At 39.8% G+C, this 23,252-nt stretch overlaps 1 protein-coding gene across 4 annotated transcripts in view; it reads left to right on the top strand.

Moving 5' to 3' along the window:
- The window catches only part of LRRIQ1 (leucine rich repeats and IQ motif containing 1), a 157,636-nt gene that overhangs the window by 63,258 nt on the left and 71,126 nt on the right, over nucleotides 1–23,252 (top strand). For all 4 annotated transcript variants that reach the window (XM_061639640.1, XM_061639639.1, XM_061639641.1 and 1 more), the window contains exons 15-16: nucleotides 15,346–15,528; nucleotides 21,344–21,817. In XM_061639640.1, coding sequence (XP_061495624.1) covers nucleotides 15,346–15,528; nucleotides 21,344–21,817 — 657 coding nt within the window. The remainder of the gene's footprint in view (nucleotides 1–15,345; nucleotides 15,529–21,343; nucleotides 21,818–23,252) is intronic.

Genomic DNA, 23,252 nt, shown 5'->3' with positions numbered 1-23,252 from the left:
CTTCAGTTCTAGCCTGTTTATAATTTATTGGTTTTCTTTAACTACTTTCAGCCCCTTCCTCTGTGTCCAATTTGTGTGGGGGAGTGATTATCTTTGATTAACATTTCTCTGAATTAATTTGATGAATTTTAAACAATGAGTGTGTGTGGGTCTGTTGGTGTCAAAGAAGTCAAAGAAGAGACTAAAGGCAGTAATTTTGTCGATACCACCTATACCAGTTTCATGCCTTTCAGTTCAGTGGAAGAGGTCGTGATTTTCTGTCCAACAGATCTGCCTGGGGACATTTGAGATTTCGGCAGAAGTCAGCAACAAGAGCTAGAATTCAGAGTACCACCAGAAATAGAAGACAACAAAAACAATTTTGATTTGACAGATTCCAGTAGGTGGCACATTACTATATTTTGACCAATGGTGGGAAGCAACAACATTGGATCGTTGGGTGAAGGATGCAGTGCTTCACAAATACCAAACAGAATTTCAGTCTCCACTTCCAAGCTGCTTTGTACCATCTCCATTGCCTTTAAATCCAAAGAAACACAGACTAGTTCAGGAAGCAGTAGACCACCTGCTGCCAATAGTGGTCATCAAACTAGTCCTACAAGAACAGAGATTCTCTGGTTCTGTTCTCTGCTCTTCATCATACTGAAGAAAGGGGGTGCCTGGTGAGTGATTTTACATGTCCAGTGCCTGAACAAATTTGTACTGGAAATTTCACATAAAGGTGTTGGGTTTCAATTTGGGAAGCACTGCAACCATAAGAATACCTGGCCTCCATAGATCTAAAAGAGTCGTTTCTATTTGTGCCAATTCACCCACAGCACTGGATTTATTTATTTTTATTTTATTTGTTTCATTTTTAAACCGCCCATAGCGAGTGGCTCTCTGGGCGGTGTACAAAAGATTAAAATACAGAATATCACAATAAAATCAACCTACCAACAGTAAACATAAACAGCAAACAAAAAAAGATTTAAAATTATAACATTAAACGCTTAAAATGCCTGGGAGCATAGCCAGGTCTTAACCTGGCGCCGAAAAGATGGAAGCGTCGGCGCCAGGCGTACTTCTTCAGGGAGGCTGTTCCACAGTTTGGGGGCCACTACAGAAAAGGCCCTAGATCGAGTAACTGTCCTCCGGGCTTCCTGATGGGTTGGTACCCGGAGGAGGGCCTTAGATGCTGAGCGAAGTGACCGGGTCGGTTCATAGCGGGAGAGGCGTTCCACAAGATACTGCGGTCCCACGCCGTGTAAGGCTTTATAGGTCAAAACCAGCACCTTGAATCTGGCTCGGAAACAAATGGGTAGCCAGTGCAAACGGGCCAGAACAGGTGTTATATGCGCTGACCGGCTGGTCCTCGTCAGCAGTCTGGCTGCTACGTTTTGCACTAGCAGAAGCTTCCGAACTGTCTTCAAGGGAAGCCCTACGTAGAGCGCATTACAGTAATCCAACCTAGAAGTTACCAGAGCATGAACAACTGAGGCGAGGTCATCCCTGTCCAGATAGGGGCATGTTTTTGCACTTCGTGTATTCAGGCCAACATTACCAATAGGCCAATGCCCTTCGGGTTAGCATCAGCTTCAAGGGTTTTCATGACAGTTGTGGTGACCCTTATGGCTCATTTGCATCAGGAAGGGATTCACCTGTATTCATATTTAGACAACATACTGCTATGCTTGAGAATGGTCCAGTCAACATATTGGGACATTCATGTTACATTGGCGGCAGCGAAAGGTCATGGGTTTCACATGAATGTAGCAAAAAGCTATCTGATTCCAACAGAGAAGTTGCAGCACTTAGGAGCCGCTATAGACACAAGACAGGAGACAATATCTTTGTCAGACAAGAGGATGGCAAAGATAAAGGCATCGGTTCTTCCTCTTCTGTGAAAGAATTCAGAAGATCTGACATTGACAAAGGTTTTAGGAATGCTAATCCCATCTTTGTGGTCACTTCTGCGATTTTAGGCACACATTGTACATTGACTCTGCATTTACAATCCATCTGACTGCACAGTTTGGGGCATCTCTCTGATGGTGGACAAAAGACAACAATATGTACAAAGAGATGCCCTTGAAGGACGTTCCATGGGAGGTGGAAACAATAGATGAGATGGGAGCTCACTGCAAGGGGGGGGGATAGTTCAAGGCACCTGTTCAGCATTGGAAGCAAAACAATTGGCTACAGTTAAGAGCAGCAAGGTTGGCTCTGCAATATTTTGTGCCTCTCCTAGGGCTGACATAGGTCAAGTTGCAGACACACAGCAATACGATGAAGGCTCATGCCAGTTGTCAAGCAAGAATGAAATCACAGATACTCTAGCAGGGAGTGACACTGTTGTTAGACTGGGCAGAAAGATCACTGAAGTCTCTTGTGGCAGAACATTTTGGGGGAGGATGAACAATGTTCAATCAGACTGGCTGTGCTGGCAAAGTGTAATGCTAGGACAGTGGTAGCTTCACAAGGAAGTGTTCAGGCAACTGTGGAAGCAGTTCAGAAGAATGGGTGTGGATTGATTTGCTTCCAATGTAAATAATCAGCTTTGGAGGTACTACACCAGGTATCCATCACTGGTGGCAGAAGGCACAGGTGCACTGAACACTTTTGGCCAACTGGGATCCTTTACATTTTATCTCCAATTCCACTGTTGGCTCAGGTGTTGAAGTAGGTGATAATGGAAAAAGCAAATGTCATCCAGGTGGCCCCAGTGTTCTCAGTGTTGATGAACTTAACTGTGGAGACACCATGGACTCTGCCTGTTCAACTAGATCTCTTTGCTACAGAATCCCTGGATCCAGAATGGTTGAATCTAACCCCTTGGAGACTAACTGGAGAGCAGGCTTTGCCACCAGAGGTCATCACTACAATCCTGGCATCATGATGTCCATCCACTATAAGAGTTTCTCAATACATTTGGTCAGTGTTTGTGTACTGATGCAGTAAATGTCATATACAGGCCAAAAAGCAGGATGTCTCTGCGAATCATATCATACAAAGTACTATTTTTAGTAGTGATACCAACAGCAAAAAGAAATCAGACCTGGGTGCATTGTCTGTGGCAAACATCTCTCTGTGTTTCATAAGGATAGAGTGGTACTTAGAACTGATCCATGTTGGCAAAGAAAGAGTGCCTGAATGTATTTCTCCACAGCAGAGTTACAAGGCCAAGAAGCACAGAGTCCGTGCAGATCTCAAGGACAAGTAGCCAAGGCAACCAGCTGGCCTTATCTATAAGACTTAGCAGATCTGGCCAGTCGGTGTGGGGGTCGAGGAGTTTGTACAGAGAGAGAGAGCTTGTGATATATTCTATTGTCAGTAAAGTGACTCTTAAAACTTATTACTTGTCTGGCTCATTGCTTCAACTGGCATCTAGCCTGTCACTATTCTGTTCTGCATCCTGGGCATCTGCTTGTGCCCGATCCAACAATCCAATCTTTATTCCAAAAGTAAATACTACTTTTCAACATCGGCAGGAGTTTGTGCTTCCTACTTTTTATCCAGATCCCACAAATGTACTTGAGCGTGTCTGGTATTCTCTGGATGTACTTGAGCATTACAAGTATACATTTACAGGACAAAGCTGTTCAGGCAGACAAATTCATTTTTTGTCTCATTCCATCCAACCAATTTAGGGAAGAAAGTTACTTCATCCACATTAGCAAGGTGGATAATAGCATACATTTCATTGGTATACAACACTACGCATTTAATTCCACCAAAGTAAATATCATTCAATGGAAGCAACTGAATGTATTCAATGAACACACCTCTTTTTGGGGTTTGTCAAGCAGCCACGTGGATAAATCCAAACACTTTCACAAAACATTACAAAATAGACCTTCACGCTTCCATGGAAGCAGTCTTTGACAGTTGTGTCCTCCCGCAAGTACTGCTTACTGATTAAACACATGAAACCCATCCTAACATTTGGTCAGCTATGGAACATCCCATCTATGGGTGCCCTAGTGCCCACTGGAAAAGGAGCCATTTTACACATCTGGAGGGTGTTTCTTGGGGGGCACCAGGACACCACCAAGGCCCACCAGGGATGTATAAAACATAAGTAGTGGAGAGTAAGGTCCAGAGAGTGACCACATCCATTCACGTTCTCTAACTCATGTTGTTTTTTCTGTTTTTGTTTTCGTAAATTCCTATTTCTGTGTTGCAAGGTGTTGTGGGGTTTTTTTTGAAGTAATGTTATTGCTGTTGATTTAATAATTATGCTACCAAGTTTGGCCAGGCAGCAAACTAACACTCCAGGGGGGGGGGCTTAGAAGACAGTCCTTTGGAGTGTTAACTGTTTCCTGCTTCAAACAGCAAGAGAGGAAGACAATATCCACTTGGTGGTATCTTAGTGACCCTTGAGAAACACCCTTCAGGTGAGTAAAATGGCTCCTTTCCACTCTGATTTAAAGCACCAATAATCTACAAATTGTATTAATGTGGAAGCAGCATTGATAGTGATACTCTACCATTAGAATCTATTCTTAATAATGATTTGTCTTTCATTCTATTTTATATGTATTTTCTTTCAGTTTTCAAATAATTAAAAGATCCCTCTGTAGCTAGATTTGGCTTCTTCCATTTTCCCCATTTTGTTCTGCACTTGGTTTAGTTATGCTTCCAGCTCTTTCAGATTCTTTTTCCATTATCTCTTTTCCCCATGGAACTTGGCTAACTCACTTTTGAAAATCTACTTTTCTAAAAATGGATCAACTTGACCAAAAGTCATTTTGTGCACACACACGCATGCACGCGCACACACACACACACACAAGCTTTTTTCACTGCAAAGTTGGAAACCCACAGAACTTTGGATTATGCTTGAAAATAGTGTTTGGGTCATGTGATCAGGAAGATCCTAGTTTCACATAAACACATATCTTAGTTCAGCTGAATGCAATAAGGAAAAAGTGTAGGGGTAAAAAATTCCACAAGACACCTAGATGTAACGAGGAAGCTTAGTGTGGCATGCCTCATTCCCCCTGTCCCATTATTCTTGTCTCATACCCTTGATTTATGGGATGCTTATGGCTTTTGCAATCTGCTTTCTAGTACAAGGAATCTAAGGAAGCTCTGTTTAGAATAGTAAGCTCACATTGCAGACTTTTTTGAGCTGTTCAGGAGAAAAAGAAGGAAAGCAGCTTGTTTGTCTCTGCTGATGCTTACAGCAGAAGTTGGGAAAGACTGGTTAAGTAGTAAAAATAAACAAGTAGGTGAGCTCATCAGGAGAAGGCTTCACACACACTGGGAAGGCAGGGGAAGGCTTCTCAGCTGCATTCTCAGCTCTTACTAGCACAAAGTCAAGGACACTGACCCACAGGGTAAGATAAACAAAAGTCAAAAGTATGAGATCTAAAGACACTTGCCCCTGGGAAAGATAAAAATCTCACAAGTATAGGTGCCACTGTGCCCCCTCCCAGAGGGTCTTTTTGGGTATAAATACAGGGTCCTAGATCTGGGCAGATAAGCCTCAACACCGGCTAGAAGCCTCAGCACCAGCCTGCAAGGAAGAGCGGCGTGGTGTAAATCCAAACAGGGCCATAAAGGGATCTCTCTGTCTGCTGTCTGGCAGCTTCTGGCAGGGAAAACAGATTGTAAGATCAAAGCTGTGCTCATCGTTAGTAACTGCCTTTAAGTGTAAGGAATTAGAGCCTGCTTGTCAAAATCAACAGCTTTGATTCAATGAAGGCATTAAGTTTTCTTTCCTCATCAGTACGTTTCATGGTCATTCAGATCTCCAACTTACTTGCCTCAGGAAAGGAAAAAACCTTTGGCAAAACAAAAAGATGAGGATACCATGAGCCCAACACCCATTCATGATCTCACTATCAGTACAGGTTCCAAAGAATGCATATCAGTTGAGCAGGCCCTGTTTTAAACTGCCCACTCATATTTTGTATTGCAGGTGGTGATGAGGGGAATGTATATTCAGAAAAATGTGGGAATTGACTAGCATAGCATTACTTGTGAATACATATTTATATTCTTGTTTGACGAGGATAATTGGTATGTTGACTATAAAAGCCAAGGATAATTTTACTAAAGTGGTGCATGTTGTAAGACAACATGGCAGTCTTACAATTTTTAGCTATATTATTCTTGATTGCTGATATTGCATATAATTAATTACTGCTCCATGTAAGTTTGCTTTAAAATAAAACCTTGAAATTCCTGATCCATCAAGGTCTTCTTACACTATTTGACCAATAGGGTTTTCATAATTGGACAAGAGATTAATTTATCTAATGGGATACTATAAAGTATGGATTTGTTGAATTCAACATTGACTATAACTTCAGGCAATATGTTTCAATGAACTTTACATAACCCCTTGATACCAACAAAGGAATTAGTTGTAAAATTTCCCAATCGGTTTCCAACTTTCATGTCTAGCCTGTGATAACACTGAAGAAGCCGAAGTACTAAGAAATCACTTTTTAGAAATTAAACCCTGGGATCAGTTTGAGCACTCCTAGGGGGAATGTGTTTCATTGCAGTAATGATTAATAGAACCTCTTAAGTGACAGAATATTCACCAGGAAGTTTTCACTAAATGAAATATTGACTCAGCCGTCACTAGGAGAAATCCAGCTGGAAAAACTAGTGTTAAGATCCCATGGCTCTAAGAAACCTTACTTTCCAACATTAATCAACTTGATATGGCACCTTTTCAATATATCATTATTCAACATTGTTTCTAATAGCCCTGCACATTCAGTATGGAGTTATCAGTTCAGTGCTATCTCATACTTTTACACAACAAAGAAACACATAGATGATTTTTTGTTATAGTTCTGATGTTATTTATTGAAGCAAAGAATATGAGCCAGCCAAAATTAAATGTTGTAGTTCATTGTTTTCAACTAGAGAGAGCTAATTGTATGCTTAACTTTTCCATTCAAATCAGTGGAAAACATTTAACCTTGGTTAGATTGAGGCTGCATAAACACTAATCTGTTTGTTGCCCCAAAATGCAGTTTTTCTCAATCCAGAATTGTTCATGCTCATCCTCAAATGCTGCTTTCAATCTAGATTTATTCTAGATCCTGCAATCCATTAGGGTGGGTATGGTTTCTAGATACATATTTAAAAACCTCTCCTTGATTAGGTTATCCACACCTTTTCCTCCGTGCACAATACCCCAGGTGAATAAATAAGGAAGTAGTGGTTGCGATCTTGGTATATGCCCATCTAATCCACATCATTAGACAGGTGTGGATACACCCCATCTCACTGCTGGGACCGTCTACGTCAGTTTTCAAATAGACACACTGCAGGATAACCCGGAATCAATCTACAATGACCAATTATTTTTGGAATAAAGCCAGTTCCTCAAGTAGAACTTTGCAGGGGTAAAAAAAAAAAAATAAGCAATAGATATAGATTGTGTTTGAGCTATGTAGAAAAACCATGTACTCAGTCTCCATTGATTCTTTCATAAAATTCCATGTGTACAGAGCCTGAGTCTAAATTTGGTTATATTGTATGTGTCTGTAAAGAATGTGGTTTGAAGACCTACAATTTGTAGTTACGTTTAAGCCGGCCTAGAGAATCCTGCATGAAGCAGGCACTTTTAAATTTGCCTCTTCCATGAAAACACTGTTTCCAGAATGCCTGGGTCCCCAGTACATACATTTAAACAGGCCTGGAAGATCCTGTATGAAGAAGGGCGGCCCCCCTCCTGCACCTGTAATTTTTCCTCTCCATAAAAATACTGCATTTCCAGAATGCCTGGTCTGGAATCCTCACTGCATATAAGCATCACCTAAGTAAGCAAGGACTTATTTATTTACATTAGCATCAGGTCAACACTGTTTATCCATTACATGGACACAGCAGATTACAGGGATGTAAGTGTAGGAACCTCTTTGTATATCACAGCATACCAAGCCAACTAAGTTCTTAAGTTAGTCATGTCCATTAATTTCAGTGGGACAAATTGTGAGTATGACTGTCATTGGAAAACAACCCAGAACTTTGGACTGGGAGCCATTGTTCAAATTGGAAGACCCCAAAAGGATAAACAAATGACAGGTGACTAATGTATGGAAATTGTATGCCCTGGCTCCAATTTAAGCATTTTTGGCTGTTCCGATAGTGCTCCAACGTTACCTAAATGTAGGCAGGCTTAGAGCAAATTGACTGTCCCCCAGCTGGAAGAATACTGCTCAGAGTCCAAACTGCACATTAAAGTGGAATATCCATGACTGAATCTTTTCACTTAAAAGCAGGCACTGGTTCACATATGAGCCAAGATCCACATTAAAAATGCTGCTTTTTCCATCGTGATTGATTTTGACAGTTCACATACTTCTGCCCTCGCTACGAATAAATTGGCTGTTTTTCTTATTAGCATTCACACACGGGTGCATTTATTGCTATCAGCATTTCCTTGTTGCCACGCCCACACATTAGAATGTTAACTGTGGGTAATGGGCGGTGTTTCTCTAAACGAAGGGAGGAATAGGCGCTTGAAAGAGGCTTTCTCCCATCCCCCCTGCTCCCACCTATGGCTGTTAGACTGTCCCTGCGTGAGATTGGTGTGCCTTTGGCACCCCGGGACAAGCCTCAGCATGCGTTCTGGGAAACAAAAAAACCTCAAACAATTATCTTTAGAGAGACATTAAAAGCAGCTACTAAAGGAAACATTGACCATTTAAGGCACCAAGGCAGCTCTCCTTTCCCCTGCGCTTTTGGGTGCTTATAAATTACCCCAGCAGCACCTTCACCAACCTCCTCTCACTGTGGCTGTACGGGCTCCAAGCCTGGGTGTAGCTCCAGTGAGCAGCGCATAGTGGCTTGCTGACCCCCCCCCCCCGCAGCTCAAGCAAGAGAGCTGGTGAAGGCTGAAGTCTCCCTCTCTGGCAGAATTTCCCAAGCTCCAGCTCTCCCCTGCTACCCTCGGGGAGTTGTTGATGTCGCTGCAGAAGAGAGAATGAAGGGGTGGGGGATGTGATTTTGTTTAAAGGAGCGGGGGAGGAAATGTATTGAGGGGAAGCGGGAGAAAGGAAGGCAAGAGCAACTGGAAGTTGCTTCATCAACGGCAGGAAACAAAATGATGCCCAGAGACAGATAAAGGGGCAGAGAAAAGGGAGGATCTAATAGCGAAGAAACTGCGCAGCCAAAAAACCATGCTTAAAAGGTAATACACGGTAGAAGCGCACCGAAGCAGGTGCGGATTTTAAAAGCAATTTCGAGTTTTTGTCACATCCATTTAATCCAGAGTTAAAGGCAAAAGCAGCTGAATGTAATCGCATTGGCAAAAACTTCATGCAGACGGTCCAAATTAAAAGGATCTGCAAAAAGCCTCAGATTCAGATTATACCAGCATCTGAACAGGCCCACAGATTGGTTGAAACAGTGGGTCTGAGGGAAGGCATTGTCTCTTTTCACTGTAATGTTTCCCCAATTGGAATAGTCCTCCCCCTATCTGAAGTGCTATTTTTATTTTTATTACTATTACTATTTAAATTTATTGCCCGCCCTTCACCATAATGTCCCAGGGCTTTGTTGTTGTTGTTATGTGCCTCCAAGTCGACTATGACATATGGCGACCCTATGAATCAGTGACCTCCAAGAGTATCTGTCATGAACTACCCTGTTCAGATCTTGTAAGTTCAGGTCTGTGGCTTCCTATATGGAATCAATCCATCTCTTGTTTGACCTTCCTCTTTTTCTACTCCCTTCTGTTTTCCCCAGCATTATTGTCTTTTCTAGTGAATCATGTCTTCTCATGATATGTCCAAAGTATGATAACCTCAGTTTCATCATTTTAGCTTCTAGTGATAGTTCTGGTTTAATTTGTTCTAACACCCAATTATTTGTCTTTTTTGCAGTCCATGGTATCCACAAAGCTCTTCTCCAACACCACATTTCAAACGAGTTGATTTTTCTCTTATCCACTTTCTTCACTGTCCAACTTTCACATCCATACATAGAGATCGGGAATACCTTGTCTGAATAATTCTGACTTTAGTGTTAAGTGATACATCTTTGCATTTGAGGACCTTTTCCAGTTCTCTCACAGCTGCCCTCCCCAGTCCTAGCCTTCTTCTGATTTCTTGACTATTGTCTCCATTTTGGTCAATGATTGTGCCAAGGTATTGATAATCCTTGACAAGTTCAATGTCCTCATTGTCAACTGTAAAGTTGCATAAATCTTCCGTTGTCATTACTTTAGTCTTTTTTATGTTGAGCTGTAGTGCTGCTTTTGTGCTTTCCTCTTTAACTTTCATCAGCATTTGTTTCAAATCATTACTGGTTTCTGCTATTAGTATGGTATATTCTGCATATCTTAAATTATTGATATTTCTCCCTCCAATTTTCACACTTCCTTCTTCTTGGTCCAATCCTGTTTTCCGTATGATATGTTCTGCTTATAGATTAAATAAATAGGGTGATAAAATACACCCCTGTCTCACACCCTTTCCGATGGGGAACCAATTGGTTTCTCCATATTCTGTCCTTACAGTAGCCTCTTGTCCAGAGTATAGGTTGTGCATCAGGACAATCAGATGCTATGGCACCCCCATTTTTTTTAAAGCATTCCATAGTTTTTCATGATCTACACAGTCAAAGGCTTTGCTGTAATCTATAAAGCACAGGGTGATTTTCTTCTGAAATTCCTTGGTCCGTTCCATTATCCAACGTATGTTTGCGATATGATCTCTGGTACCTCTTCCCTTTCTAAATCCAGCTGGGACATCTGGCATTTCTCGCTCCATATATGGCAGGAGCCTTTGTTGTAGAATCTTGAGCATTACTTTACTTGCATGGGATATTAAGGCAATAGTTCGATAATTACTGCATTCCCTGGGATCCCCTTTCTTTGGAATTAGGATGTATATGGAAAGCTTCCAGTCTGTGGAGCATTGTTTAGTTTTTCATATTTCTTGACAGATTTTAGTCAAAATTTGGACTGATTCAGTCTCAGTAGCTTGTAGCAACTCTATTGGTATGTCATCTGTTCCTGGTGCTTTGTTTCTTCTGAGATTTTTAAGAGCCGCTTTCACCTCACATTCTAGAATTTCTGGTTCTTCATCATATGGTTCCTCCATGAATGAATCTGTCATCCTGGCATCTCTTTTATAGAGTTCTTCAGTGTATTGCTTCCATCTTCCTTTTATTTCATCTCGGTCAGTCAGTGTGTTCCCCTGTTGATTATTCAACATCCCTACTCTTGGTTTAAATTTCTCTTTCATTTCTCTAATCTTTTGGAACAGGGCTCTTGTTCTACCCTTTTTGTTGTCCTCTTCTATTTCTATACAGTAACTATTGTAATAGTTCTCTTTGTTCCTACGTACTAGTTGCTGTATTGTTGCATTTAGGGTTCTGACTATGTTTCTATCGCCTTTTGCTTTTGCTTTCCTTCTCTCTTTAAGCATTTTAAGAGTTTCTTCGGTCATCCATTGTGGTCTTTCTCTTTTTTTAACTAGAGGTATTGTCTTTTTGCATTCTTCTCTGATAACGTGTCTGACTTCATTCCATAGTTCTCCTGGTTCTCTGTCAACTAAGTTTAAAGCCTCAAACCTGTTCCTTATTTGATCTTTATATGCTTCTGGGATGTTATTTAAATTGTATTTTGACATTATGATTGCCTTGCTGGTCTTCTTTAGCTTTACTCTGATTTTCGATACGACCAGTTCATGATCTGTACTGCAATCTGCTCCTGGTCTTGTTTTTGCAGAAAGTATGGAACTTCTCCATCTTCTGCTATCAATTATATAATCAATTTGATTCCTATATTGACCATTTGGTGATGTCCGCCACGTTTTCGGTTTTTCAAAAAATGTGTTCGCAAGAAACAAATTATTGGCTTCACAGAATTCAATAAGTCTTTCTCCTGCTTCATTTCTGTCTCCTAGGCCCCATTTCCCCACAATTCCTAATTCTTCTCTGTTCCCTACTTTTGCATTCCAGTCCCCCATGATTATCAGAACATCTTGTTTTGGTGTGTGATCAATTTCTTCCTGTACTTCTGCATAAAATCTCTCCAATTCCTCTTCTTCTGCGTTTGCCGTCGGAGCATAGGCTTGGATGATGGTTATGTTGATAGGTTTCCCATTTAATCTCATTGATATAACTCGCTCAGACCTTGCGTTGTAGCTCCTAATTGCTCTTGCTACATCACTTCTTACTATTAAAGCAACCCCATTTCTTCTTAATTTCTCATTTCCTGCATAAAATATTTTGTAGTTGCCTGATTGAAAATGTCCCATTCCCATCCATTTTAGTTCGCTTACACCAAGTATTGTAATGTTGATGCGTTCCATTTCTTGCTTGACAATTTCTAACTTTCCCTGGTTCATGCTTCTCACATTCCATGTTCCTATTGTTTGCGTCGTACATCTCCGGACTCTCCTTTCACATCTGTGCGCATCAGTCTCTGGGCTTCCTTTTGGCTTTGACCCAGCTGCGTCATTAGTCACAGCGCTACTCGAACTTGTCCTTTGTTCTTCCCCAGTAGCTCGATGAGTGCCTTCTGACCTGGGGGTCTCATCTTCTAGCACTATCTCGTGTTGCATTTTGGATACTCTGTTCATAGGGTTTTTGTGATAAGAAATATTCAGAGGTGGTTTACCATTGCCTTAAAAACAGTTTAAAACAAATTATAGTCACAATGATAGGGTGGGCCCTAAAATATCTTGGTGTCATGGTAAAGAGGTGAGTCTTCAGCTTATGATGGAAACTGCATAATGAAGATACCAGATGCACCTCTGTCAGAAGGGAATTCTACAGCCTAGGACAGCCTTTCCCAACTAGTGGGCCACCAGACGTTGTTGGATCACAATTCCCATCTTTCCTGACCATTGGCAATGCTGGCTGAGGCTGATGGGAGTTGTGGTCCAACAACATCTGGTGGCCCACTAGTTGGGAAGGGCTGGCCTAGGAGCTGCCACAGAGAATGTCCCTCCCAGGGTGCTACCCCCTGAACCTATGAGGGTGGTGGAACTACCAAGAGGTAGCCCATGTAAGAGAAAGATTAACCCATATGAAAGAAAAAAGATAGGCATATACCTGTTTTCCCTCCACCCCCACCCCTTGGAATTATTAAAGCTTGAGAGGGGGAACTAGCATGAGGGTAGCAGCACAGAAGATAGAGAAAGGATAGGCATGTTACATGCATTTCTCCTCAACTCTGTTGAAGCTTGGGGGTGATTTTAATTGGTGTAACAGCATGAGGGATATGAGGGTTTAACACCCTCGCCTCAATTTGAGCAACTTTGGAGCTGCTTTTGTAGTTGTTTTTGAAATGTCAGGAGATCCAAACTTATCTCTCACATGTCACATGTAGTTTTGCCCTTAAACCACCTTCCTGGGCCAGAATCATCCTTAGAATTGAACTGCATTCTGATTTAGATCAGAACTGTGTGTGTTTAGCCCAGTAATCAAATAGAGTGCATTGTCCCATCTTCAAAAGATCACAAAATGTTTTAATGTCTTGCTAGTGAATAGTTGCATTCTGTTTTTAACAAAATTAAACAATGTATTATACAGCCACAAGAGTGGCTGTATACTATAGTCAGCATGGATTTTTTGCATTCCGCAATGTTAAATTGAAAATACCCCCCATGCCAATCTAATCCTTCCCCAGGGCTGGTGCCAGACATGCTGGGGCCCTTGGGCACCAGCTTGCCCTGGGCCCTGGAACGCATGTGCACACGCACACATACACATGTGCACACACCCAGGGCCAGCCCCAGACACGCTGGAGCCCTTGGGTAAAAGCCTGCCCCAGGCCCCAGTGCTCTTCTTCCGCGATCCATGCACAGCGAGAGATTAGACACTCAACTATTCCCTTGCTTAATTTACCTTGTTCTGTGGTTGCGCATGCAGCGGTGCCCCTAAGAAAGATGGTGACTGAGGTTTTCCTAAGGAGCTGAAGCCTCTGCTGCCATCTTGGTTCATGGCAGGGATGCGAGCGTGCAGCACGCATGCGTGCCATCAGCCAAGATGGCAGCAGAGGCTTCAGCCCCTTAGGAAAACCTCAGCTGCCATCTTTCTTAAAGGCACCGCTGTGTGCGCAACCGCAGAACAAGGTAAGTTAAGCAAGGGAATGGCGGAGCCCCAAAGTTCTCACCGTGCAATCCTCAGCAGCGATCCTGTAGCCTCAGGGGCCCTCGGGCCAGTGCCCCCCCGGCCACCCTTTGGAACCGGCCCTGTCCTTCCCGTAAGCTCATTTCAAAACAAAACCTTAAAAACTTATAGTTCTGAACTCAGAAACGCTTGCTTAACAACCGTCTAAATTACAATACACAAAACAGTCAGAGAGAATCAAGAGTTCAAAGTGTAAAAAGAGAGAAAGAAAAGACAGACCCCTAGCAACTTCTTACAACTCTCAGCACCCTTCACTAACTACACTTCCCAGGATTCTTTGGGAGAAGCCATGACTGCCTAAAGTGAAATAACAGTCTGGGGTGGATGTAGCCAGGGAAACAGCTTTGCTTTAAATTTGGGTGGGATGCTACATGTACCTGCTGTAGAATAAAAAGGTGGGGGAAACCCTGCAAAAGAATGATACTGTTCACAATGTTTTCCTTTTAGAAAGGAAAGGGGCTTCCCCTCTGCCCAGTGCCCACCTACTCAATCTCCTCCCCTCCCCTTCTGTACCTGCCCTCCTCTTCCCCCTGCCCCTCCCCCAGGTCAGTTTCACCTATCCTATGCATGATTGCACGGGAGTAAATCCCACTGAAATCAAAAGCATGCAAATGATCAAACCTGCCTTCCTCTCCTCCTCCCTCCTTCTTCCCCCTTCTCTCTCCCTTCCTTCACCCCACCCATCCCCTTCCAATTCCCCCCTTCCCCCTCCTCTCTCCCCATGGTCAGTTTTACCTATTCTAGAACTACAACCTGGGAGACCGGGTTCAAATCCCCACACAGCCATGAAGCTCACTGGGTGACCTAGGGCTAGTCACTGCCTCTCAGTCTCTGAGGAAGGCAATGATAACCCACCTCTGAATACTGCTTACCATGAAAACCCTAAATTAAAATAGATATATGTTTAGGCTGTAATCCAGAAGACTGATTTTCTGCTGCCAGGCAGGCAGTGGATATCCCAAGCATACAGTCTTTGTGAACACATGGACTCCTTTACTTCCATAGTGAACAATGGAAAGGAATCCTTTCATCTACGCATGTGGATTAAGTCTGAGGGATTGCAACCTTTCTGAATTTCTTACGCTTAGAAATGTAATGTATGCCCAGTCTCTAAATAGAGTACACTCTCTTAATTATAAAGCAGAAATCTCCAAAGATTATTTATTTATTTATTTATTACATTTATATACCGCCCCGTATAAACTGTAACTATTTTAGCACTAACATTATGTTTTCTCATTTTTAAAGGTGTTCCTTATTTAAAATTCTTCCCAATTTGAAAATACTTAATGATGAAAACATAAATTCTGATGCAGAAATCCCAGGTGAAAAAAACAACAAAAAAGCAGAGCCAGGAAGTTTTGCAGCATTTTGTCAAGCTCAGATTCACAAAATTGACTTAGTCAGCAAAAAAGCCACAACCAGGTTAATGTAAGTATAATGAATACATTTCTGATTTTTCCTATTTTTATGTCCTTTTCTGTGCTCCCAGACTACATATTACTCTAAGAATATGAAGTACATTAGAATCACACTAAGGTGAAAAGTTGCTAAAATACCCATTTCAGTTTTTCTTTGACTTTTAATTAATTCATACTTTCTGACACCTTTTGAAAAAAGAACAATACATGGAGTCTCAGCACTTACTGGATGAATTTACCCCTTCCTCAAGGTTTCGTGGACCAAAGTATGCTTTGCTTTTTGTAGTAAAGAAATCTAACACATATATGTGATCTGATTATTGGTTTCTTTTCTTCCCCATTCTTTTTCACTCATACACACATACACCATTAATAAGGCTTTTAAATTAATCGCATGCTTTGCTCTCCCATGAAATTTAATGGGCCTTAAAATAACTTAATTGTAGCTGGGTCACACCCACTGTCATCAGAAGAAAGGAATATACAGTAGGGCACCGCTTTACGGCACTTCACTTTACAGCAATTCGCTAATACAGCGGTCTCAATCAGACACAATTAGACTAAAGCCCCACTCATACGGCACTTGTTCCGCTTTTACAGCGGGTTTCGGGCATTGCGTGCCATTCTATTCAATGAGTTCCGCTTTACAGCAGGGGTTCGGAATGTAACCCGCCATATGAGTGGGACCCTAATGTATCAGTAGTTTCATGCCTCTATTTTGCATTGCAAGGATATTAATCTACTATTGCAGACAGATATTCCTATGGAAATGATTCTAATCCAAGGCCATATCTTTGCATAAGTGGTCATTTGTAGGTGTGAAGAGCTGATGTGCTCCCACCAGTAACCACTTTCCTATCATGCCTGGCCATGTGGATTAAATATCTGAAATGAGCCTCAATTGTCTGCCTTTGCTCAGCAGAAGCACTAGAGTTCTTATATTAAATGCTATAAAACAAAGCCGGAAAGTGTGTACTTAGAAGACTTTAGCAATTCTTGTTAAATCTCTGCTTTCTTGCTCTAGAGTGCTGCTTCTTATAAAGACAAGGTACTATGCAGAATTTCAGTTAAGTGATGTTTTTTCAAATGGTAATCTGGCAACAGGAAAATAGCATACAATTCTGAGGTGATTCTATTCTTACTGTAATACTAAGACTCCTTCTGAACCCAGATGCATATGATGTTTCTAACAAGCACTGTGTGGTAGATAATTTTGCTTTATTTGTGTCATTTTTAGGTATTCCAACTGATTTATATTACACACAAAAAAAACTGTCTATATATGTCTAAATCTATATCTACCTTCTGTAAATTAAGGGATATGCAGAATGATCCTGTTTAATTGAAGTAAGCCCCCACAGCATGCAACAGAGTTGGTTCCAGCTAATAGTGCATAGGATTGCAGCCTTAATGCACCATTCCCAATGAATAGCATTAACCTAAGCAAGCTTCTTGTCTGTTTGACATTTCACTAAGTTACGAGGCCCTGTAGGTATGACCTCAAGTATGTAAACTGCCAGAGGTAATCATTGCTAGGTTTCTAATCCATGTTCCATACAGCTCAATTAAATTGTGTTGTTTCTGCTTTCAAATTCACTATGCCTACCCATGTTTAAGAATTATGTGCTTTTAAAAAAATTAATTACTCTGTTCTAATAAATGTCTGTCAGTTAATCTTTTGACAGTTAGTTGTAAGTAGCTATGCTAAAATGTACTTCCGTTTCAGAGTTTTGGCTTTCAACAGGCTCTTGTACAGATGCCTGGAAATAAAAGACGCTAATGGAAGTTGAAGCCCTTTTAAGCAATCATAGTTTAAACAGATGAAAATGACATAAAAGCTTATAAAAGGAAATATAACTGAAGAAATATAAACATTAAAACTCTTTATGGAGTTTCAGACCTTTTGCAAACTAGAATGGAACAATAATGATATTAATGCATATATAAATTTATATAGAATTACTTGAAGCTACCTTAATATTTATTTCTCACAGCTTTTACTTTTCTTCATGTAATATTTATTATCATTTTTTAAAAAAAACTATTTTAAAATGTTCTTTGTGAAATATTCAGCACAGATAATCTCATATTTCAAGTTAAAAAAACACTATACTAAACAATTCAACTTTAAAATTTCCTTCAGGTTCCACAGAGATAATAAAAAATGATTGAGTCCACATAAAAAATCTTCTTTATATATGAGAGAAATAATGTTGAGGTGTATCTATATTAAGATTAAATTCTAGGGTACAACATTATCTCTACTCTTTTTCTTGAATGGTGATGAGAATCATGCTCTTCAAAGACATTAGTATTTCATATCATAAAATTACCTGAAAGTTATTTCCAGCCTCCAATAGACTGGTATTTTGCAGTCATAAAACAGTAAAAAAAAGGTTAGAAATCACTAAAACTGCTTTCGTAATTCTGGAGACTCACTCGAGTGAAACCAGTTTTGCATTCACTTTTATTGTATCACTCACTTCTAGCATAATGCATTCTGAAACACCATGAGAAGTAGAGATGGCAGCACAAGTGGTTGCCAGATACAAAAATGCTGATTAATGAAACATTCTATATATTAAAGTTTCTCCTGTCATGTTTTGGATGTTTCTAGTTGAAATTGCATCAGTCCATATAATTATAACTTTATGTTATTTTCAAATAATATTTTCTGTTGTATTGATTTTTACAACTTTAGAAACAATTATAATAAATTTACTAAACTATAGAATAATTCTTACAGCTTGATTCAATGAAGGTATTTTAGCCATGTGGCTTCCATTTCAAAGTGACATCCCATGTCTGGCACATTATAGAATTCTTCTCTGTTTGATAGACAAACCCACCCATTTCTTATCTCCATTCTTAGAAGGCAGAGATAAGTGGAACAATTCCACATCCTATCAGTCTGGTTCTTACATAGGATAGGATACTGCACAAGGGAGTCAGAGTCAAACTTTCCTGTGTATGGCCTAAATTGAGAAAAATGCATCTATTAGTAACCATCCATGGTGGCTGTTGCTGTAGTGTTGGAGAATTCTTCTCCTTGGGATCTTTGGCTGCGTGTCCTTGAATAAAATTGAAGACACAGGCTTGGAGCAAAAGGTAGACCTTTATTCTTACAATTATATGCAGGGTCAGCCTCCCAGGAACATCCAGGAAGGACTGCACTGAGGCACTGTGTGCAAGCTGTTTTATAGAGTACAGGTACAGCATGTGACAATGATTTCACCAATCTCATGAGTCCTTGCCCACATAACATCATTCCAAACCAATCAGAAAGCATTAGCTAACTCCAGTGGTGATTCCAAGATTCTGTCCATATCATAAATGTTACCATTGTCCTGCTGTCTCTTCAAGACTAATGAATTTTGGTTCTAGTTGGAACAGTTACTATTGTGAATATGCTTTCAAGCATACTTGGTACATTCCGTATGCCATTGTTTCCTGATGGGTCAGGCTAACTCAGGTACACCAGAGAAATTTCGACAAATTCCCTTGAGTTAAGTTCTGCCTCAACTCAGGGTGTTTGGGAATGTATGAGCACCCCCAGTTCTATTCCTTTGCCATAAGGGTTCTTGTGTCCTTATACTTTCTCAGAAATCCCATTTCCTCACTTATAAAATACATAGCTCAAGAGAGGGGATTATTTAAGAAATTTGAGCTTCATCTTGAAGCCACACAGGAAAAGGAGAAGACAGGGTGACTCTGGTTAACTAGTATCTTTCAGCCTCAGAAATATAGAGGCAGGCAAGCAGGCCACTCCAGATGTACCTTTTTCTTTATGAAAACACACTTATAAAGTTGTAAATTTAATTCACTGGATTGTTTTAAAACCGTTATTAAAATCTCACTAAGTCTCTTCATTAAAACATTTTGATTATGCTGTAAAACCTTTCTCCTTTAGATGGCATTATCGCTATACATAGGAATCAAGCTTTAGAAATTTCATCAATCACAACTTTCTCTCACAATTTGAACGCTCCTTGATTCCAAACAATAAAGTAATTAATTTTCTGCATTGGCCAGGTCTTGGCAAAGAAACAGAAGGTCCCTATGACCGCTGCTGTTTTGCAACAGGTTTTCTTGCTTACAGGTCTGAATTAAATGTTAAGATTCAGGGTTCCCTGTTAGCCTGAATCTCAGGTCCCCAATAGGCCTGAAGTTCAATATTTAACTCCTTATGATTATAAAAGAAATGTGCCTTCTTAATATTTATGATTATATATATGTGGATATATAGAATTCCCCATTAATAGCAGTATTATGATTGGGATCCAATCCTGCTTTAAGTTCAAAGGCACTGAAGTTGTGACCGTTAAATCCAATTCCATATACTCCAGCAGTGATTAGGTAATATGAAAGGTTATAAAAGTGCAAGAAAGTTCATTAAAATGCATTATTAAGTTATATTGCTGGACTTGTGCAGAATAATACACATCAGATAAAGAGATTGCATATCTATTTTTCATAGAACCTTCTTTAATCAAGAATGTTCTGTATAATCACATCTTTATTCATGTGCCCCCAAAAATGAACATTGTTTCCAATACTTTTTTATTTGTTGGTTCTTTAATTTTTCTAGAAGTTAGAATAATGCTACCACCCATGTGTAACTGCATTTGCTTCTCAAATTAATCCATTCCTTCCCTTTCTTTCCTTCCCCTCCTCTATTGTTCTTCCCCATTGTCTGTTCCAGAATATAAGCTCTTTAAGGACTGGTACTTTTTTTTTTTGCTTATGAAACTTTGTATACCACCCTGTACATTGATTGTATAACAACAAATTGTATTATTCTGAATTTGCTTAATGCTTCATCTTGACAAAGTAAATGAATAAATCCCTACTTCATATTCCCTGAGAGACAGCCTTTTTGGTTGTGGCACCAGATTTATGGAATTCTCTCCTGAAGGAATTCTGACTGCCCAATATTTGACTGCTGTTTGGCAGGAAAGCTTTTGAAACTCAAAGCTGCTACTGATTTACTTTGCATATGACGTAGATATAAAATTATTTTAGTTTATTCTTTTCTGCTGCTCTTATATATTTTACATGATTTCCAAACGTTTTTTCTGTTATTTAAGTGGATATTTTAAAAATATTTGTGTTTCTTACTAGTAAAGCACCTCAGTGGCTCCTTCAGACAGAAAGTACTGTACTATAAGTAAATAAATGATTGTGGGTTGTTTTTTGCAGGGTAGGGAGCAAATAGAGACAGTAACACATATCTTTTTAGACCATCCAAAAATTGATCTTGAGTTTAACAACATAGAGTTTCTGTAAAAATGAATTGGGCAATGTTCCAGACATTTTGGTGAATTAGCACTGTGTGCACATTTAAAACCCACAATTTCAAAATCCAAATACATGTTGTTTTGTCTGTCAGTGTTATAGTTTTAGTATTGTTTTTATTACCCACCCTTCACCAGCAGATTCCAGGGTGGGCTATTATAGAATAGGCACTGCCCTGTTTATTAGAATATTCCATATATTTCTGTTGGAAAGCTCAAATTTGTGAAATTTCTCAGGTCTTCACTTGTTTCTGTTTATAGCTGTAATCCCTAACAAAAGAATTGGTATCTAATGCCCCAGTTAAGTGCCTCAGCTGGTCATATGTTCAGCTTGTACAGAAATTGTTCCAAATTGTCATTTGTGTGTGATTATAAATGAAACTTTGAAGCTATTGCAAGTACCAGAATCTGCTCATGTTCAGACAATTTCAGCTTGTAGCAGCAAGGCTAAAAGATACAGGGGGGGGGAGTTTGATGACTTATTACTCTAAAACTGATAGATGTTTTTTAACATTTTCCCCACCCACCCAGAGGTGAATTCTCTGCAGATGCTGTACAGCTCCAGTGCTGGTATCTTAAGAAGCTGATGAAGCTTAGTAGTGAGCACCGTTATGCACATGAATATGGAGTTCTAAACACTACTGAAGGAGAGGAACCAGAAAAACCAACAAATCATTTGAACCAAGAAGCCATTAACAACATAGAGAAAAATAACTTCTTTATCACTGGTGTAAAACAAAATAAGCAGGACTCATTGAGCATGTCTGAAAGATGGATTGCTCTTGGCTATGCTCAGACTATGCCTGTTAACTCCTTCATGACAGTGCCTGGAATGGGAAAGAATCAAGAATACAGACAAAAAAATACTATTCAATATTTCCTTAACCACAGTGGGGAAAGCAAAGATAACAATGTATTAATCAGTCCAAAGAGAAACAAATTCTGCAAGCAAATCACGGCAAGTAATGGAGGAAATTATCTTCAATCTTTTGACAATTCACAAAAGTAAGATCCAAATGTCAAACCACTTTATTATGAAAACATAATCATATCACTGTGTAATCTTAATGCAGACAATGGCATCCCTGGTGCCACATATCAGATGAAATTTCAGAAATCATAATTCTATAAAGTGATGGTCAAAAGTCATTTTCCCCTCAGTTTATTTATATATTTTCCCCTCAATTGATAATAAAATACATTTGGTCCAGTACCCAATAAATATTTAGGAAAGGTTTTCATATCTATTTTACCAGCACAAATCATCATCTAGCTGCTTATGCAGAACTGATGTGCCTAAGAGACTAAGCTATTTCAGTATGATCTCCCCAAACTTTCAGAATAATAGAATGGACTTGTCCTACTAAGAATACCTCCATAACTACATTCGTTTGTGATTCTTTGTGACATATATTCAATAACAGATATGCATATCTATATGATCTGTTTGCCTGTAAATCAGAAACCTGAATTTAAAGCCCCTTTCAGAATCATGTTTAACTATCTCCTCATTCTAGTTTGTAGGTTGCTCTTTAACCAATACACCTCAAATCAACCTCCTTCCAATCTATTCTGTCCCAGGTTACCTTTATAACTGCTAAATGTACACAATAATTGTATCTGAAATGGGCCAAGTTTGGTATCATTTTCAAAATAGCTAATATACAGTTAAACAAAGTAAATATTTTACAGACTTATCATCTGGCCAACAAATTCCAAGCCTCAAATATCCCATTATCAAAAACATATCCAAACAGTAACCTAATGCATTAATCTAGTTGTCAGACAATTGCATTGCTTGTGAGTTTATCAAAATAAAACCTGTTCAGTTTAAAAAAACAGTGAGTTTTGGTTTTGGTTAGGGATAGGGATAGGGATAGGCAGGATGTGGTTACATTGAGTCTTACCAAGGCTTTTTCCCCAGCTTACACAGATCTGTGTTGATGCCATGTAGCACGTCATCTGTGAGTTCTTTGTGGTAAAAAGGGGGTAGCCTTGGTGCCTTTGTGTAGGGTGAAATTACAGACCCATTTACCATGTTATGGCTACTTTAAAGTTTCCCATTTTGTGGCTATAATGAGTCTGCGATATGCCTCTGAACACAAGAACTTGCAAATTTGGGGAGGGGTGTGTGCGAGTCTGCATGCGTCATGCTGTGGCTGAACACTTCAGACAAATGTCTATACTTACAAGTAGATATGCCATACATGAAGTTTTAGAGTGGACATGATAAGTAAAGTGTTTTTATGATTTTTCTTATGATAAAATAACAGTTTTTCAACCAACTGGATAATGTCTCGAATGTAAGACTGCAAGATTAAGCACATTTACAAAGGTATTAAGTCCAATTTTTCTTAGTTGGCTAATTTCTTTGTATCTGGTGCAATCGAACTGTGAGTCACTTGTCCTTAAATATCATTAACTGGTTTAACCATTACCA

The sequence above is a fragment of the Rhineura floridana genome, chromosome 8 (assembly GCF_030035675.1).
Source record: "Rhineura floridana isolate rRhiFlo1 chromosome 8, rRhiFlo1.hap2, whole genome shotgun sequence".
Classification (NCBI taxonomy): Eukaryota; Metazoa; Chordata; class Lepidosauria; order Squamata; family Rhineuridae; genus Rhineura; species Rhineura floridana.
This window is presented reverse-complemented; position numbering and strand designations above follow the sequence as displayed.